This window comes from Mycteria americana, chromosome 3 (assembly GCF_035582795.1).
Source record: "Mycteria americana isolate JAX WOST 10 ecotype Jacksonville Zoo and Gardens chromosome 3, USCA_MyAme_1.0, whole genome shotgun sequence".
NCBI classification, from domain to species: Eukaryota; Metazoa; Chordata; class Aves; order Ciconiiformes; family Ciconiidae; genus Mycteria; species Mycteria americana.
The window spans coordinates 127,829,258-127,850,151 of record NC_134367.1 but is presented as its reverse complement, the minus strand read 5'-3'; the positions used below and the strand labels follow the sequence as shown (position 1 = coordinate 127,850,151).

Here is a 20,894-nt window from a genome sequence, read left to right as displayed (position 1 = left end):
AATACAACCAAAAACAGACGAGGGGGAAGAAACAACCCCAGCCCTCCACACACTGTTAGTAGGCAGCCTGGTAGTTGTTTTATTTTCTTTAGAGTGGACTTTGTGTTGCAAGTGGCAGGAAGCCATGAACCACAAAAATAAAATAATTCTAACCCTAGTGCTAAGTAAGGAAAACAAAGATGGCTCAGCAATTAGCAGCATTATATATGTTAGTACTAAGTAACAACAGATGTCAGGACTTGAGCCCTTTGCATTCCTCGCAATCCTTCGGAAACCAAAGCCTTTTGACGTTGCTATACATTATTACAGTTATTTTGGGTCTGAGAGAACAGCAAGGGCTCTCTGAATGTTGAAATATGTAGGTTGCTAGGACTGGCTGGGTCTTACCTGTGTCTACCTCACCGTCCTGCATACTTCTGCTGACTTAACAGGCTAGCGTGTGCTGTAAAAGCCTGCTCTGTAAAGACATGCGCTGGCCATGAGTCATTAGCAAGCATGCGAAGCTAATTGGCAAAATACTCATAAAAGATTTTGAAGGTGGGTTAATTACAATTCATTACACTGTAAACTGTCCCCAGGCTATTGTTAAAAAATGCAGGAGTTTCAAGGTCCAGTATTTTATGATTCATTTTGCCATGCAGTGAAAAACAGACTCTATATCAAACTACATTCATTATAGTTAAGACCACAAAATCTTTATTGGTTTTCCCTCCTTGTTATATGAATTCATATGGACTGCACATTTCTAACAATTGGCAAGAAGGCATGAAATAAAATTTATGATATTTTCTTACCTTCTACTCAGTGCAGCCTTAAAAACTGCCTGTTCTAGTTGCTTTACCTCCTCCCACTTTAACTCATTTGCGCTGATAGGATGGGAAATTGAAAATAAACAGAGAAATGAACGGGAACAACTTTGCCACGCTTAAGATTTGGTTGTCTGATCAATCTGGCTGCTGCGTGCGTGCACAGGAACTTCAGCTCCAAAGGATACTGGTAATGAAACAGTCATAAAGAAGAATTTCCCCTTGTAGTAATACAGATAATTTTTTTCAGATTCAGAGTAGACACATTTTTACCGATTACTTGGATTTCCAGATGGAGGCTCTTGTAGCTAAGCCCAGGACACACCTTCAGAGATCTGCTAGGACAAATCTTGCAGGCTCGTGCATCACTTTACTCACATGAGTGACACTACCCCCGTGCTTTGCTGGACGGGGACCTTTGTCTACTCATAGCCAAACTCTCCAGCTTATAAAAGACGACAACAGAGCCTTTGACTGTCCTTGCTTATGCCAGGGATGTCAAATACTTATATTTTCTTGTGAAAGGTCTGTGGAGGGGAGGCATTACTATCGAGTAGCTTGCTATAATTCTCAATAATGCTGTCTTGAGAAAAAGTTAATAGAGGACCCAGCTGGGACCTTCGTGGGAGCAAAGCCAAGCACTGCTCATCAGTGCTACCTTTGTACCCTTCTCCCGGGGTGCTCCTTATCTCCTTGTGCTGGCTGGCACTTGGGCTCTCCTTTGAGGCTTAAATGGTGCCATTCAGCCGTGCTTTTTCTCTTCCCCAGGATGCTAAGCTCTATTCACTTTTGCAAATCCAGTGGACTTTCTCCTGCGTTGGCCCAGCGCGCGTCTGACTGCACCGAGTCCTGCTCTGCGCATTCATATACATCACTAGGAGAATCGTCGGTGGTGGCATTTCCAGCCCAGCCGAACTAATTTGGGGTTTAAATAGGTATGAATAAGCTCTAAGCATATTGCTGTTACTTTTATTAATACATGGCATTGAGCTGCAGCGGTCTGCTCGGAGTCTGAGCCCAAGTCAGAGCCCAGCCCTGCGTGGCTTTGGGGTGCTGCTGCCCTGGGTAGGGCAGCCACCGATGGCGGTTAGAGCTGGATCAAAACCAGATTTAAGCATAAGGAGTAAATGATGGAAGTAGCCAGGGACTACTGCTTTCCCCCATTAAAAATGTTGATGACATGGATGGATTTTGTTCTTTCAGTTAATATTTTACTTTTTTATTTTTTTGAGGTGATGGGGAGAGGGGAAATACCAAAGACATCTCTCACTCGGGCAATAATTGAATCGCTGGTCTTAGTTTTTTCTTATTGAAACCTCTAAATCTTTCAATGAAACTGGATGTTTTTGGAGGCAAACGTTTTCATTCAATTGAAAAATACTTTCTCCATCACAAAAAAGCATTAATAGAAAAAAAACAAACCCAAACCCTTCCAGCTTGAAATTAGTCATGTGGGAGTATCAGTTTGTTCTAGTAAGACTCAGTAATGGATTTATTATAGCATGCATTGTTTTTGTTTGCATTAGCATAGTGTAAAGCGATAAATATCTTGGGTTGGCTACTTTGTCTGAGGTTTTCTCTGGGAAACTGGATTTTTCTTACATGACAGTGTCAGAACTGCCATATTTATTGGGACCAAGAATCTGTCTAGCTTGGTTTCCAACAGAGGCATGCAGAGAAGAGTAAAAACTGACCCGAGCATTTATGATACTTGCCCTGGGTAGTTTGCCAGCCTCCACACCTGCTCTGTCGCACTAAGGCCTGACCCCTTCCTACTGATGTGACTGGAGGCTGTGACAACGGGAATGAAGCTCGAGGGGGTCACCTGCGCCATATGATTTACAATGGGGGCATTTTCCTACTGGGTGATCCACCGTATGGGACGTGCCTCTTGCTTCTCCTCCTGAAACGCTCTCCCGATGGCACTGGCGGGGACCCCCGGTCATTGCGCCAAGAACTGAGCAAAGCCCAGAAGTTTATAGCCCAGCGGCCAGAGTTCGGATGGGTTTTCACAGCCGGTGGGCATTTGGAGCACAGAACTTGGAAATCAGAGTTCAATGACAGTGATATTTATGGGTGCTCTAACTAATCTCTGTGCCTGGGACCAAACAACTATATCCAAAAGCATCGGCAAATACTTCTTTTGTCTTGTCTTGGTAGGAATTATAGCTGTTCCTGTTGCCATCTCACCTAGTACATGGAGAAACTAGTACATACCTGGAACTAGTACATGAAGAAACTTCAACTTCACTTCATGACATTTAGCAATGTCAGTGCTGTTACTGGACAGATGTACCACTGAGTGGAATGGAAGCAAAGGAGGAAAAAATGAGTGACCAAAATTTTCCAAACTCTCACAGATATTTGTTTCTAGTGGTGGAGAGATTTTGTAAGTGGCAGGTGTCAGTATTAAGTACTGAATTCTTCATTTTCCCTTTGGTATCATTATAAACAGGGATATTTGTTTTTAAAATAGACATTTTTCATCACTTCTTTTTAGGGTCATGCCTCTGTAAGGCACACAGACGCTGAATTTGGACAGGACCTTTTAGCCGTAACATATGAAGCTCCAAAATTTCAGAGGCTCCATTAAGAGTATCACGCAAAAATTGGGATTTTTGCCATTGGCTTGGTTGGCTCCAGGATTACACCCTTGCTGTTCCTTGGAAGTCATCTTTGATTTGGAAATTGTCTTGAAAAATGCTGTGATACATTGCTCTCGAAGGAGATTCCTGCTACTTCATTGTTTTGATGAGGCTGTAAATAACAAAAGAGCCTTACTCATCAAGTGCTCCTCCAGTCCCGGCTGAAGTCAGAATAGTCAGGAATGGGCAACAGCACAATGTTAATCAAATTCCTTGGAATCTCAAAAGAAATGTTGAGTAGAGCTTCTCCGAGACTGCAGAAAACTCTCCATGGGAAACTGTCAACATTTCTATTTAACATATTGTGTCAGCATTTGGCATCTGTGAATCAGCTGGTGAAGTGGTTGGAAAAACCAGGAAAATACAGTTTTATGGATGTTGGGAATATATATCTATGTGAGTATATACACATAAAACATAGACATCTTTCTATCTAAAATATACATACTACCTATAGCCAAAGTTTTCCAGTTGCCAACTACGCATGTGTGTATATGTGTTTATGTGATATTTATATATGACAACAGGAAAATTTTCAGCCAGCTCCAGTTTTGAGCCAGTCGCTTTGAAGGCAGATTTGTTGGTTTGTTTGTTTAACAAAACCCATTTAGACAAACGGCCTCTCCTAGCTTGGAGCTGGATAAACCCAACGCCGTTCTGGATGGGCTTTGGGACGGGACATCACTGTTGGCGCTTTCAGAGTTGCTACCATCAGTAAGTCCTCTGGACTTCTCCTCCCTGAGCTGTTGTAATTCACTGGTGTACTGCCCTCCACTCCGGCAGCTGCTGAGTCCCGTGCAAGCGCTTAGGGAGAGAGCTTGGCCCCACGGCCATCCGTGGCAAAAATCCCATTGACTTCAACGAACCTGGATTTCACCCCCAGTCCTTGGAAGATTTTTACAGATGTCCAAAGGACACACTGTGTATATCCCGTAATCAAAGCCTCCCCTATTCAGTTTATTTACTTTTACACTGTGCACGATGTTAAACTCAAGCGCTTTAAATTCCTGCTCTTATTCCGGGCCCAGTGGAAGGACCCCCCCGCTTCTGTTTTCATTGAAATTCATCAAGGTTGGTGGAAGTACCTCGCTCACGGTCCCTCATGTAGATCGCATCCTACAGTAAATTCAAAGGGATAAGACATCTCAAAATTGGTGTTTATAAGCTTGTGAAAAAACCAAAAGTCTGGCTGAAAAGCTACTGACTTTTTCTCTAGCGGAGGCTGAGCTGCTAAGAGATCTGTAGCACTCCCCCTCAGTGAGCCAAACCCTGCAACTCAAAGCAGCGCAAAGCATCATAAATCGTTGCAAACAAGAGGCACCGCTATCTACCTGCGTGCTGGTGGCCCAGCCATCACTTTTGGAGCCAACAGCTCACCAGCAAAGACGACCTTACCACCGCCGTGAAGGCAACCTGGAGCCCTACAATGAATTCAGGTCCCCTGTGTGACCTTGGACAAGGTGCATACGCTCCCCGCCTTCACTTCCCCATCTAGAAGATGGAGCTAGTAACACTTGATTTGCTCATCATGTTTATTTAAATTATGAACACCTCCAGGCAGAGGCAATCTCTTACAACGTGTCTATACAATGTCTAATAGAAGGCCCTTGTCTCAGCTCAACCTCTAGGTACTACATGAAGGCAAATAGTAGTACTTGGCAGACTGCAGATTTCAAACTAGAAATCTAATACCAAATAGTTCTCATTCTCTCCTGCTTTTGGCACTTGGCCCTATTCAAGATGATTTTGTTTTGTTTTGGTTTTTTTAAGAAGGTACAAGACCAAATCCTGAGGGCTCTCTGTCTCCGATTCCCATTAAAGTTTACATTACGCTCACTGGCAGTTTGTCTCAGAAGAAGTGTCCCAGGGTTTCCCCCTTAGATTTTTAAACAGCCGTACGGTAGAAAGCAAGAAAGCATGAACTCTATCTGGTCCTGGAGCTGCAGCTGTAATCAGAAGCTTTATGATGAAGTTCAGCTGGAAGAGCAAGGCAGAGGAGAAAAAAAAACACACAACAAAACAAGGGAATGCCATCAAAGTCTTTCAAAGACAGAAATTCATTTTACCTTTGTCAATGACTGTGGTTTTCAAGGATAAAGATCAAAGCGATGACCGTGGGCAGAGCTATGACAAATGCCGAGATCAGTCTGTTAAACCCTAGCATTAGCGCTACAGTTAGACTGGTGTCTAGACTAGCAGCGGGTGCTCATGCCAGGTTTGGCAAACAGGGCAGCAGAGCGCTTGCATCAGAGCTGTAGCAAGAAGAGTGAGGCATCCAAATTGCAGAGGGGAGGGACAATCAGACTCTAGCAGAGTGGAACTGGAAAAAGGAAGTTTAGGAAAAAAAAAAAAAAACCAACACAACACCCAACCAACCAAAACAAAACCCCACAAAAAAACACCGCCGGATTGTTGCCTGAGCTCGGGGAACACAGCTGAGAAGACACGTTCCCCCCTCCCGGATTTTGCGTTGTGATTAATGTACACAGAAAGCTTAGATAATTGGGGGAAAGTAATGCCAAATTCTTATCAATACAGATGAGCTGGCTTCATATTCCTCCAGCCCTTTCATGTGGAAATGAGACTGCATTTGATGAGGCCAAGCCCATGTTTGAAATAGCACAGCTGGGATGTGCGCGTGGTGAGGGTTCAGGTGCCTGCGTGGAGAATCGCTACAGCTGGATGGAAAGGGGAGACCTTTCCCCAGGGCAGAGAATGCCTTCAGGGTCTTCGCTTTTTCCCTTCCACATGGGGAGGACAGAAAGCCCTTGCTCCACGGGATAAACGCACGCTGAAGTCTGAGCTGATGGACTGTGCAGGGAGGCAAGGTGGTTTGGGCTGGTGAGGGGCCCTGGCCTGCAGGGTCTCCACGTTCCTCCAGAGACCTCTTGCACGGACCCTTAAAAATAACACCCTGTCACGTCCCAAAGGAGGAAGGCGGGTAAACGAGGGGAGTACACGCATGCTTACAGCAGCTCATGTCAGCACGCCTGGGGCCAGCCCCGCTCTCACGCTGCTGCCCTGGGGCATGTGCTCGCTCCAGGGCTGCAGGCTTGGACGGAGGAGAGAGGAGCGTCGGCATCGCTCTCTGTGTGTGGCACCCTGTGCCTGGCCAAGCCTGGGGCAATCCTGGCCTGAGAATGCCGCACAGGATGGGTACAGGGATAAACTCTAGAAAAAATTGCATACTGCTGGACAGCCACCGTCACCGGAGTATCTCAAAACTCCCCAGATACTTTAAACCAACCATGTCTCATCATAGTTACATTGGCTTCCGCCAGTCACGACGAGTTCAAAAGAAGCTGCAAATTAACGTGGGCAAATGTCATCTCCAATAGGTGAAGACAGACTGAAGGAAATCTTTTCAGAAACCCAGCTGGTTTCAGCTGTGCTTCACGCAGGGGCTTGCATTGCCCGTTGTCAGGAGTACTTACTAGAAACAATTAGCTAAGACCTAGACTGGTCATACGCTATTCTCAGCTCTGCTACTGACTCACCTGCATGGCCTCGGGCGAGTTGCTTGCATATTTGTGCCTTAGTTTACCCATTGGTAAGAGCAGAGATAGTAACAGTCTCACGGAGTGGTGCGAGAATTAGTTAATTAATATTTGGAAAACTGTTTGTGCCTTGACGTCTTTGTGCCTTTGTTTACCCATCAGTAATATCAGAGATAATAACTGTCTCATGGAGAGGTACAAGGATTATTTAATTATTTGAAATGCAGTTTGAGATCCTCGGATGAAAGATGCTATGCGAGTAAAACATATCATTAGAAACATCTCCCGGTCCTCTGTGAAGTTAAAATAAAGCTGGAGCTTCTTAGTCATTCAAATAATTAAACCATAAATACTGTTTAGTTTAATCTTCCCTTTAAAAAAATAATCTAATCTAGGCAGCGATACCAGCCAAAGAATGAAAAATGTTTCAAATTCAGGAGACCTATCAATTTGAAGAGCTTGATTCTTAATTGCTTTTTGATTTCTATCAATGGAAAGTGAGAGCAATTGTATTTACAAATGCCTGCAAAAGCACAGGGCAGCTGGGAGGACACCCAGAGTTCCTCTGCAGGGTTTCAGCCTGCATATTCACACGGCGAGAGCAGCTGTACACTGCGCTGCACGGGGTTTCTCACACTATCCAAGCAGATGATCCTATTCAACTTGTTAGCCAACAGGGAGGTGTAGACTAGCCTGTCTTAAAGGCTAGTCTTCTAGCCAAAAGTCTTCTAGCTTCCCCCCCAAAACGCGGGTGCACTGAAGCAGGCTTGCGAGAGCAACTTCTCCTGCCGGGAACGGTGCCGAAGGGACAACTCAACCAAGCAAAGGTGCCGCTCGTCAGCCGTCGATCCATTCAGCCTTTTGCACCCCGGGCAGCACCTCTCTCCTAAAACTCAGCACTGACTGCGTGCCGCGAGCCAATGCTGCCCTGCCTGCTGCGCCCAGGCCCAGGGGAGAGATCCCAGAGCAGTGCTGGCTGGCACCGGAAAGGAACAGTAGGGGAATCGACGGAGTCTACATTTAAAATCATCTTTTATTCAGAGCTGGACGTGCCAAATGTGGAAAGTCACTTCCCTGGGGACTTACTGTATATTGGGGCGTAAAATATATGCAATTGGCCCTTGTTTTGTCTCTTTCTTTCTCTCTAGTTTTTGTGCATGTTTTTGTTTCACAAACCACATACATGAAGAAGAGGTTTGCAGAATCAAGGTCACGGTTTTTAATTGAACGGGGCCTCTTTTAAGGTGTAACCACTGCTGGGAACCTGCTAGCATAACGATCTGCTGCACTGGGCACCCAAACCACCACCCCACATGAGCCTTCCACCGGCTCGGAGGGACTCGTCTCAGCCTTTGCTTGGCCTCCCACTCCTCTCTGCCCGTAGAAGATTTTGCAGCAATCGCCAATTAACCTGTGTGGGAACGTGGGGAGGAAGAAAGGATGTAATTGCCTTCCTGAGCTCCAGCGCTTTCATTAGTTAAATGTCCTCCTCTCTTTTCCACGCTAGTCCAGCTTCTACTGAATTTTCATCAGACCAGAAGGGGCCTTTAGGGCCATTTGAAAGTAACCATCAGATAAAAGCAACTGTCACCCTCCTTATGCGGCAGGCAAGGAAGCAGACACTGGTAGACTGGTCACACAGGAAGGAGAGGAGGGACCTGGTGACTCAGAGCTTTTGACTCCCAGCTGTCAGCTTTAGACGCCCTTCCAGCCAAGTATAAAAGCACATGGTTATCTCGGAACTCATGAATAATCCCATTGATTTAAGCCATAAACTTCAGCATCAGGGCCTTAACCACCTGACTGTGCTCGCCAAGAGCGGCTAAACAGGAGTGCGGGTCTGGATAGGCCTGAGATATTCGTCTTGACATAGAGGAATAGCAACAAATGGTAGTTTCCCTGGTGCAGGTTTCTAAGAGGACCACCGGTGGGGAGGAGAAGGCGGCTTGCTCCCCAAGATGAGGGGTCCCTGGGGGATGATGTAGCTCCTGTGCCGGCCCCAGGAGCTCTCTCCACGCTGGACACAAGCGGACTCGTCCACCTCCCTCACAGTCGCGCCGTTGGATGCACGTGGGGGGCTGACTGCGGTGACATTGACCTTGGCGGCGATTCCCCAGAGTTCAGTGCCCAGATGATGTGATCCCAGTCCCCGTGCTTTGCTGGAGGGCAACCAGGTTCCCCTGGAGGGGAAAGGGGCATTTGCATATGTGATGATACCAGCTGTCCTCTCCTGACTGGGATGTAGCGAGTTCTTTATCCCTTTGCTCACGCAGAATCGGGAAAGGAGCTGGCTTGTAAAGGAGTCTCACCCACAAGCAGAGGCGTCCCTCAAAGCTCTGCAGCCCAGTTCAGGATACAGTTTACTCCCCCCACAGCTGCTTTTGGCCTCGCATTTCTAGCAAAGGGCCTCTAAGAGATCAAGGGAAACAAGAAGGAAGCTACGTTTCTGTTGTTGATGGGAGAGTGAGTGAAGCAACCTAAATTATACATGGCGTTGCCTACCAGATGGTCGGAGTGTCTCTCCCTTCTATTATGCAAAGTAATAGTTTCACAGACAAAGTAGAGGGGACCGGAGACACCAGAGCATTTGGGAAACACGTCCCATAGCTGATTGAAAGGCATGTTTTACTTCTAGCTGGTAACATGGGATTTCAGCTGGATGCCTGTCCTTCAACCCTTCCCCAGAGGTGAAAGGTGTCAGCTCTGTCTCTGAGAGGGAGCAGAAAGACTGAACCCAACCAGAATTGGAGCAGTAATTTATAACAGCAGGGTTTAGGTTCTGCAAACTGGGACAGGAGGCGGTGGTTTAAATAAAATGTTCAATAAACCTGGGCAAAGCCCATTTTGCTTCTCACTTAGGAGAAGCTTTCAGTTTGGTCCTTTGTAGCCGTGGACACTGACTCGTGATCTCTCCACTGGAGTAAGGGTGGGGGGGGGTGTGTGTGAGCAAAATGAACCAACTCCCATTGCCTAATATGTCCAAATATTCCTCCCGGTCTGCATCCATCTGCTGCCTCGTGTCATTACGGCACGTTGACATGAAAACTGAAGGCGTGAGTGGAAAGCTACTTCTGCTGGCTTTAACTTAATGACAGTTCAGATATCGGTGCAATGCTCCCCCGGGAGCGTGAAGCTCAGCGTGTGCCGAAGCAGCGCTCGGCCAGATTTCTGGGGCTGAGGCTTCCCAGGGAGCCTCCGCTGCCCCACGCCGGCTGGCTGGAAGCCATCTCTATCTCGGGTTTGTTTGCAGCACAGACATACCCATCCTGAGGGTGGGGATGAGAATATTTTCTCCGCTTCATGACTCTACAATTATTTCGCACAAGAGTCCTAGTCCACGAGCAGAGCTCCTCCACGCAGCGTTAACACCTATTAAGAGCACGTACAGAAATGAAAATTTCTCTTATAAGCCTTGCTAGACTGGCCCCCTTCATGCCCATTGTGCAAACCCACCGACAGGCGGGATGCACGGACTTAATTTCACTGATAACGGCGTTGTTCTGTACATAAAATAACTGAGCCACTCATGGCTTTAGTTTGTGCGTTATGTGATCATCCGAAGGCTTTTAAAAGGGTATCACACAGATCTCATACCCACATATAATTTCTGTCTTCTGTTGGATGCAGCTTTCACTGGACTAGTGCAAGATATAAAAATATGTCAGGCTTCCCTTGTGGCTTTTTGGTAACTGAAATTCAACTGATTAAATCTCAGATTAGGAACGGTGGCCCTTGTTTTCACTCAGAGCTGTGGGCTATCAGCTCTCGGGCCGGTTTCTGAAGCAGTTCACTCTGTGACAAGAAGTTGTTTAAGAATCAGCAGCCAATACTGGACCGAATTCAGCCACCTTTCACTTGGCTGCAGACTCCGCTAGCACAGATACTGGAGCTTATAATCCGCATTTAATTTTCCTCTCTTTCATTTTTCCCTAGGAGCGCAAGGGGAAACAAACCCAGGAAAGGACAGAAGGGATGGAGGAGCCCTGCTTGCGCCTGGCACGCTGCTCAGGGACTTGGCAGTCTGACTCCTGCTCCAAGCCCCTGCTTCAGACTACTGCCTGCCCTCAGGTAAATCGCGTCACAGCTTCCCCATCACTCAAATATAGTTAACTACAGCATTTTTTTTTTTCTTAGCATTTACAAACCAACAGGTGGAAAGCGTTACCTTGGATCTAGGCGCTTGTCATATTGCTTTTTAAGGCATAGACTCCAAAAATCGAGGCATGAGAAAACCAAGGGTTTCATAACAAAGTGTGGAAAAACCCCAACAAATATTGGCTCAAACCCTCCCTTTCAGGCCACACCCAAAAAGCAAGTGAGACTATAATGGACAAATCCTCCTCTGGCAGCGGGCCGATCAGCCAGAGCACCATTCGCTGAGTCCCAACCTATTTCACACCATGCAAAATCACCGCGGGAAAAGGCTGACAAGGTTCAGACAATTCATAGCCCCGTACCTTTGCTCATGACAGTGACGCCAGCCAATTGCTAGCGTCTCGGTGTCTGGCCAAAGCGGATGGCAGACGGCTGTCTGAAGCTGGGACCTGGGAAAACGGGGATAACATCAGGAAAAAACAAAAACATCTTACATAGCTACTACTCCCATCTCATCCCACTCTGGGGAGATGCCTGCTTGCCGTGGACTGAGTCAGTGCCTGGTCTTGTGGTCCTTCAGTACTCCGTGGAGCTACTGTGTGCTTGCAGACTTGGGGCTGTTGGCACATCTCGCCCTATCTGCTGCGTGCGAGGTCTTTACAGCCAACGCTGCAAACCAGCGGCTTGGCTATTTCCACCCTGTTTTGGCCTACCTGCGCGTGTAAACGAACGCGCAGCCTCCCCAGTGGGTCAGCAGGTCAGGATGGAGCAACAGCACCTACTTGGGAGTATTTGCTGGCTCCTTTGAAAAATTTCCCCGGATTTTTATTGGATCTTAGGTTACCACAAAGTATCTGCCTGGATCTGGGCTTTGATTCTCTGCTCCATAGCTTTATCCCAGGCTGGCTGGGTAGCGCCTTTCCCTCAGAGACCACAACTGACAGCTCTCTTCTCGGGGAGAGGGAGGAATGGGGCAGTGGTTGCGTTTTGAGGGTGGGGAGAGGGAAAGGCTGTTTGAGGCCGCTGTCTGCATGGGGGAGCTGCAGGGCTGGTGAGAATGATCAGGAATTGTCTTATTTCTCCTTCCCTGGGTTGCTAACTCCATCTGGGGGACCACCGCTCCTGGCTCTTCCATTGCCCCCCTCCCCAGGTCCCACATTCCTGGCTCTCCCCACCCAGCTGTGCCACCCCAGCTCTACCCCAACCTCCCCACCGCTCCGCTCCCCAGGCAAGTCCTGGCCCTTCAGCTGCGGTGTGGCAAAATTCAATTTTGCCTACGTGGCTGAGAAACGTTGGCTCTTCATAAAAATACTAGCTCGCCTGCAGGGAACGAGGTGGAAGCTAGACCACGTTGAGGCCTTTTATTTCCTGCAAAGGCGTGTTTGCAAGACACTCGTGGAGAGTCTATGCAGATGAGCGACACTGTGAAAGGCAGGGCCAGCTCCCCAGCGGGGGGAAAACGGGGTAGATCAAATAGTTATCCAGATTTCCATCAGCTGCGGGGCTGGCCAGGTGACAGTTAGGTAGGCTTGCCATTTTGCATGGATGGCTCACCTCTTTGCCAGCTCTAATAAACACGGGAGCTTGATGCCAACAGAGCTGGGCTGAGCTTCACCAACAGATGCGTTTTCTTCCCTGCCTGCTCTGTTGGTGCGAGTGGCCTCATCTCTGCAAAAAAAGCGCATGAAGAGAAGCTGAAATTGCCAAGTGGGAATCCGGTTTGTATTCATGCTGAGAGCTGGCCAAAGCAGGAGAAAACATCAATCTCAAAAGGGTTTTCAAGAGTTGGACACTTGGCTTCATCTTTCACTATGTTCAAACACAATCTGTCAACTCCCATCAAGAAAAACAAGAGGGAGAATAGCCTAGCCTGTAAAAGTCAGTGCTGCCGTGCCTAGAAGGTTCAGGAAGCACATGGGAGAAAAAAGATGAGTCTGAACCCATGACTTGAACACAAATCTACAAATCTATCCTGTAACCGAATATCGTGGGGTTCCTTTCTCTCTCGTTGTGCTAAGAAATTCTGGCCAGAATATTAGAAAGTGAAATGCAAAAAAAGCTCTTAAAAGTAATAATAATCCTCCCGCCAAAATTAAAGCTAAATTGTGGAACTTGCATGTTCCTCGGCTGCGTATCTTTTGTCTTGGAGAAAACTCATGGTAGGGTGTAAAGATTTTTACCTATCTGAGCTTTGGATGGTTTCATTATTAGCAGGCCACAAATGATTTAGGTGGATGATGCAAAAAGGACGGCCAATAAAATATTTACACCGATTCTTCATTCTGTGTGAAACATCTTTTATATATATGTATATACGTATATACTATAAATAATAGAAATGATGCTCATATTTTATACTAGGGATGTAAACACTGGTCCCAACAGCAGTGGCAAATGAACCACTCACATTTTCTGATTGCATAATTTGCCTAGAGGATGGATACATAATTACACTATAATTAAGTATAATAAACAGAGAAAATGATTTGAGAAGGAAAAATTATCACAGCCTCAACCACATCAGCCAGAAGCTCTCTTCTAATTAAGTTATTTTATTAAACAAAATGTTTTTAAGGTGGGTCCCCTTTGAAAATGTACATTATAGCCCATGTAATGCAATTTACTTTATAAGTAAAACATGGCTTGTGTATGGACAGATCATATCTGATAGGACTCATGAAATACACAGCCACTGGGTCCAGTCCAGCCAGGTGCTGAGTCCCTCACACCCCTGGTCCAAGGAGCAGACCCCAAGTGCTGCTCCGGGAAATTGCAGCAGCATATAGAGCAGCCTTTTATTTGCGCTCACTGATGAGCTCTTGTTATGTTACTTGGTTTTTTTCTGGTTTAAAGGGAGAAATGCTAGCAGGTAAGCCTGATGTTGTCATCCTGTAATGATACAGTACGGGCAAAGAACAAGAAAAGAGGTAGCTCAAGCTACCCCAAATAGCTCGTGCTATTTGGAGTTGAGGGAGTCTTAAAACACTATTCCCTCCCAAGTGCTTTTACCCTCACTAATTCTTTTCAGTGTTTGGCAAGAGGTGAAGAGGGAGTTGTCTTTTACGTTACTGTGGCCAAAGACATCCAAAACACTGGCTCACAAACTGTAGGAGTCAGGAAGACCGCATAATCTGGTACCTCATGTGGCAAAGGCCATCAGACCTTTGCCACCAGTTCATTCCTCTTAGATCAAGCCTCTTAGATCAAGCCTCCAGTTCATTCCTCTTAGACCTACAGCTTATCTTTTTAAACACCTGCCCCCCAGCCACTCGGGGACTACAGGAGCTATTACAGAAGCCTTGGAGCATTATTCTGAAGTTACCTACTGCTCCTGTTCCCCCTCCCCACAAAAAGTAAAAAATGTTCAGCTTTAAGTTTCAGCCATCAGATTTCTGTATACATCTGCCTCATTTCCACATTTCTCTTCCTCTTGTACTTAGAGATTGTGATCAAGCCATCCCTTAGCCTCGCTTCTGTAAGCTCATTAGATCACGCTGCCCGATACAAATCTCTGCTGGTTTCCTGGCTCTTCAAGGCTCATACTGCCTTGCAATGTGCTTTGGGAAGGTCTCTGTATATCAGTGACCTGTTTTCTTAACTATTTACTCTCTTCTCCAATTCCCAAGTCACTTGTAAGGTTTATTTGCAATGATTTAGGTTTTCTTGCAGATCACTGTAAAAAAGAGCATAACCTCAGTAACACACCCCTTTGGTACCTGCTAGGGATGAGATCTCAGAATGGGCTTACATCCAGAGTAGGAGAAAACATCCCTGGCCAAGGAAAATACAGGGAAAAAAGAAACTGTGTCCTAAAATATCAGTTGTCCACAGCAGCACACGGTCCTTGAATTCAAAATGTTGAACATTATGCTGTGAGAACATCTCCGGGTGCCCAATGGAGATGTATTTCTCTAGCTCTGTCTACTGCACGCACAGCTTATTGGGTAATGGAGAGAGCACTATGGTGGTCAAGAGGAATCTTCTCTTGTTTAGAGTTTTCCACTCTTAAATGTCGTAGGTTATTGACGAGATTATTGATGTGCGTGGTTACTGCTTGCAGGGTGCCCCAGGCAGGACACTTAGGTCATCATGGGTCTGTATGGTCCTGATGACTGCTTCAGTTTCTCTCTTAATCCCATGCATTTTCAGTTGTATAGTGACCTGATTTCAACTAGGAGCTTCCATGAGAAACCACGTGGCAATCACAGACATTGTAAACTCAAGCCGAAGAGTCATTTTCAAATGCTTGGCAAACGCTAGACCACAGAAACTCAATGTGTCGTAAGATTCCACTTGGTCCCATCATCATGGGTGGGAAAAAGGAGGAGGATTACCCGTAGACCTCAAAGTGTTTTACGAAGGGAGGCAAATGCTGCTATTCCCATTTATTGGATAGGGCAACAGCAAGTTGAGACTTGCACAAAGTCACCCAATTAATCAGCCAGAAAACTGCCACTGAAACCCATATTCTGGTCTAAACAGGTTCTCAGACTGCCCTCATCACTGTAATATCTGAGTACCCTCCAGTAGCACATCGGGAGAATTTGGGCATGTCTACACTGGCCGACGCAAACAGCTGCCTGTCAATCCAGCCCCCTTCTCAGCCAACTGGACAAAAGCCATCTCCAGACGGAAGCTGTGTAGCCACGTTAACACTGCCCTGAGCCCAGATGTGTGAACCCCACCACAAACTGGGGTGAAAGCCACCAGCTTTCACCCACCACCACTCTAACTCAGCTCTGTAGCTTCCAGGGCGTAGCTTGCTCATGGGGTGTGGGCAAAGCAGATGCGAGACTGTCTCTGAGAGCAGACAGACCTTTCTTTATTCTAAATCCAGTTTCATCATCTGTAGTGCCCCTCAGAGTATTTCCTCATGCTTCAGTTCTCACTGAGCCAGGGAAACAGGGCACAAACGCGTTGGTTGTCTGGTTACAGCCTTATGGCTCCTTTGAGGAAAGACCTGGGAGATGACAATTTAAAACGGGGATATTTGGATACACTGCCTTAAAGAAAGAAAATCTCCAAATTTAGTAAGTCAGGAAAAAGGAAAGAGAAGGAAAGCATCTCTTTAAACTCAAGATCTACTTGTCATGAGCAAGAGTACTAAAAAACTGGTAATTTAATGACCTGAAGGAAGAGTAGCTGTTATTACAGGGCATTGTACTGGCAAAGCTCCTATATATCACAACAATAATTCTTTCTAGGCTTCTCTTCCCTTCCAAGGCACAAGGAAACATCAGTGTATTTAGCCTCAACTCCCTGGCAGGCGGCATCACTTCCTTGTGAGAGGCAGGGAGCTGACACAGCGATGGGAAGGCTGTCCTTTGTAGCAGCTACAAAAGCCCCGTGTGACCCAGTAAGTCTGATGCAGAGCTGAAGAAATGAGTCCTGCTCCAAGGAAGCTAAAAATCCCAAGGTGCCCTGAGAGCTTGTCCTGGACTACTCATGCTCCCAGGTTTAGAAATCCTTTGAGGGTTGCTAAATTCATACGAACCACTCCTAGCTCTGGAAGTCCCCGTGCCTTGAATGGTTAGAGGCTGGGAAAGCACAGCGTGGATGCGTCCAGCTCCGCTCACCCTGATTTCGCTTTCCTCCCCAGGGGCCTACTTCCGCCGTCTGCCAGCAACAGGCCATCGGGCAAGGTGGGCTTTGACCCGGAGCAGCACAGCTGCTCTGATGCTCTTGCCTGTTTCTGGATCCGAATCCCTGCTGGCAGGGATCCAGCAGCTTCACTAGATCATCACCCTTCGCCTGGGGAAACCAGGGCAGCGCGTAGGCGGCAGCGTTTCTTTGCAGCTTTGCATTTCTTGGACTTTTGCGCAAAGCCCTGAACGGTGAATGTACGCTTCATGCATATGCAGAAAGGCCACAGACGCCGCTTGAAAAAAACGGACCTGGTTAACTTGGCTATGATCATCCAGGAAGTTTGTGGCAGAGCTGCAAATAAAATCCAGACATTTTGCCTTTTGGGCCTGTGTCTTCACAACAACACTGTTCTTCCTCTGGGCATCTGGGCTTGCTGTCTTATCAGGACGCGCTGCTCAGCATGTCTCCTTAAAGGGAAAGAGTGCTGGGAAAGCCACGCTTTAATTCTTTAGAGAAAATGACACCACCTACATAGGAAAACCCCATCGCTTTTTGCAATTATTGCCATGCATGTATATCTTCCCCTCCCTTTGTGATCTTTACCACTTCCTCACCATATGTAAAAGGCCTGATCCTGATGAAAATAGTCATGGTTCCAGAAGTGCCACTCAGACGATGTTGATTTACCTCCAACAAAGGATGTGGCCCGATGCTTCTGGCCAGACTTTTCTGAAAGCAGCCAGACATCTCTCTCTCTCTCTCCCCCACCCAGAAAGCTGGGGGAAGTCGTGTGACAATAACCTTGCTCGCCTTCACCTGGCCCACCCAGGGAATAGCTATTTCTGGACGGACACGGGAAACCCAAGCCTTCCTTGTCCCTTTAATCTAACATCTCATGCATGTTGCTAAGCCTAATGTTTAATTTGAAAAAAAAACCAACCTGAAAATAGCATTAAAGGAAGCAGAGGATTTGAACAGCGCTATATTTTTAAGAGTCTTTCTGGAAAATACTATATTTAAAAACTGACCCTTTTACCGTGAGGTTTCTGAAACTATAGAGCCATCCCAAGCTTCCTGTGAGATAAGGCTTGTAATTTGGAACTGAGTAATGGAGTATAAACGCAATTGGCTTTGTATTAAGAGGCAATGTGTAATCATCTGGCAGTGTCATATTGCCCCCACTCCACAGTGGTTTGGGGCTATTTGTACTGGAAATTAAAATTAAGAGCAACATGATGATGAAGGTATCTCATCCTCCGTGCTTGACAGAAGGATGGTATCTCAGGGTGCAAATCTCCTCAGGGCTTTGGAGAAAAAACCTACTTTGGGGCATTTATGGTCCCCTGTCTCCCACACTTGCAGGACTGCTGATTTAAGCTGTGAGGCTGCAATTTGAAGCGTTTGGAAGGGCAGCTGGTGAGCTGCGGTGGGCAGAGGTGGACATTGCCACCTCCTCTTAACTGAAGTGATACAGGCTCAAGACTGTTTTAACAAGAAGATCTCATTCCTTCATTTTGCTTGACATATTTCTATTAAAGGGACGGCAAAAGCCGAGAGAGAAACACAGGAGTTTCCATGGCGGTTTCATGCCAAGCATAAATACCTGTGTAGGAGCCTTTCAGACCTCTCTGCAATCCCAGAGCAAGGACCAGATCTGGCCTGGGTTTTTTAATTTTCTTCCAATTTGTTGGCGTGAAATCTGACAGCCAGGCAGATGTGTCTGCCTCGATCTTTGGTGTGGATCTCCTGTTGCACTCTCCTCTGTTTTTCCAAGCCTCAATAGGGGAAAGTGAAATTGCTGTCCAGAAACATTAATCACAGCATCTCAGATCTGTAAATTCTCAAGAGTTTTCCTCCTGGAGCACTGGAAGGCTTTGACCCATTTTCGAAAGTGGGTATAAAGCATATATACATAAGGAAAGCACACATACTTGTAGCATCTGCAAAAACATATGGTAGTTTCACATCCCACTAACCAGTTTCCTGGATTGAATACATATAAGTGCAGGCTTTGTGAGAACTAGCAGTTTTTGAATGCTGGGTTTCTGACTCTCATCCCTTAACCACAGTCCTTCCTTGACTTTGTGAGAGATACCATTTCCCTCTTAATTTGGCAAGTTACTGCACAGAGCCTTTCTGGATATTTATTCACGTATTGCCTTTTTTGCAGGTGAAACTACTCGCAGGCTCCCCTGACAATCTCTTTACCCATCTTTCCGTTGCATACAGAGGTGCTGTGTTATCTCTCCTTAATCCTGAATGGCGAAAAGCAACCATTTCCAGTATCAGTAATTACACTTCAGGTGTCTTGGGATTTTGCTGGGCTGCTAATCTACAGAGCTCATTACAAATTTTTCCATCTAAATCTTTTGCTGGATGAAAGGCTCTGTTTTGCCAAAGGATCCGTTTTCCTTAAATACACTTTTTTGAAGCAGAACATCTAAAACTTCTGGCTGTTGTTTCTGACAACAATATCACTTTTCCTGTCTTATCAACGTTTTCTGTACAAACATACCCACCTATCAGCACGTTTTCCACTGTAGCAACCAAACTTGGGTCCAACATGCCTTCTGCTACCACTGCCAAAGCAACAAACCCTGAAGAATGGGTTTGAGCAAAGGCATGCAGATACGGAGAGACCCTCCTGCATCTTTCTGTGCCCATGCCTATGCCAATCCTGTTGTACGTCAGTTTAAACTCTTGGAGACTCCCAGGGATGGAGATCCCAAAGCCTCTCTATGCCATCAGCTCCAGAATGTCCCTCTCTTTACGGATAGAGCTTTTCTAAACTGTCATTTGCATTTTCCTGCAAATAAAGCCAACTAGATCTTGTCCCTCCCCATGCAAATAGACCCAGTGATCACCGTACCCCTTTCAGCTACTGTCTTCACATGTGAAGTCTCTCATAACTGTCCTCAGTCTTTTCTAGACTAAACAAATTCAATTAAAAAAAAAAATTCCTTACAGGTCACATTTTTTGAAACCTCTTCTCAGTCCTGCGGCTCTCCTCCAGACTTCCTCGTGTGTTTACATCTTCATTTGTAGTATGGAGCGCAGGTCTGTGGTCTGGGCCTCTCCAGCACCAGAATGACCTCCACACAAAGGGTGCTCTTAATACCTCTTTGAGTAACAAGTATCTTTCTAGCCACAGCATCACACGGTGGACTTATATTTGAGCTTGTCCTCTACCAGCTCCCCTAGCATATCGCCAGTACCGTGACTCGGTTCCTTATGTGTATTTAATTATGCACTTTCTTTTCCACGTAAGACTATTTCTAAAGTTTATTCAGAACATTTAAAATCAATCCCCCTCCCCTCTCAAAGTTGGGATCCCAGTCTATTTTGTTGTTTTAACCTACTGTAAGAGCCCTGTCTCCTCTGCCATCCAAACTGTTAACAGAGATTTAAATGAACGGTGACCAGCACAGACTTCTGTTGATGGTCCTCTCGCTTTGATAGTGACTCACTCACACCTAATCTTCAAGGATGTAATTCCAATCAATGGTTGAAAAATAGCAATTATTTCTGTCAGATAACTATCATTTCTGATACCAACAGCTTTCCAAAGGAGACCTAAAGCCAAGAGAGATACCGGTGAATAATAGGCAAATACCTACTCATCCCCTGTACCGAGAAACAGGCTTGAGTACCAAGCCCTGAAACTACACTCTCTCCTTTTTTTTTTTTTTTATAAGAGGACAGCAGCGAAGCTGGATTATTCATAGCTCTGAAAGCAGGATGGGCACATCAGTATGCCCCTAAAGCCAAGATGATGAGCTAATCAACTTTGTATTGTTAGAAGAGTCCCCACCTACGCTTTCACACAAAGGGCCGATTAGCTCACAGGTATGCAAAACTCTGGGAGGATGCCATCTTTCATCGCTACCAGAAGATGTTTAATATATGTTAAGTTGCCAACAATTAAGTGTTTGCGTGTGTGTGTGTACACACACGCGCAGCCACTTGCTTGGGTCCCAGGAGCTGCACGCTGTGTTGCGCTAACCCGCCGTGCCGGGGCAGAGCCCTGTGCTGGGCACGGCTCCGCTGCTGTGCGCTCAGCTGCGTCGTGGGGTCCTGCACATCGCTGGGTGACAGGAGCACAGCAGCTACTGCCTTTACAGCCCAAAGGAAGCAAATCTTAACATGCTTGTCCTGCTTCCAACAGCAGCGGCTGTCTGCATGGGGAGCAAGGGGGTGAGTCTACAGCGCGTGATGCACTTCCACCGCTCTTGCAACGTCCTGGTGCAAGAAAGCACTCCCCTGTC

At 46.3% G+C, this 20,894-nt stretch overlaps 1 protein-coding gene across 4 annotated transcripts in view; it reads left to right on the top strand.

The window, feature by feature from the left end:
• BMP2 (bone morphogenetic protein 2) overlaps positions 1-20,894 on the top strand; it is a 103,560-nt gene that overhangs the window by 66,588 nt on the left and 16,078 nt on the right. For all 4 annotated transcript variants that reach the window (XR_012774941.1, XR_012774942.1, XR_012774943.1 and 1 more), the window contains exon 4: positions 10,882-11,016. Coding sequence is in view for 1 of the 4 variants with exons in the window: in XM_075496934.1 (XP_075353049.1) it covers positions 10,882-11,016 (135 nt within the window). In the remaining 3 variants the exon portion in view is untranslated. The remainder of the gene's footprint in view (positions 1-10,881; positions 11,017-20,894) is intronic.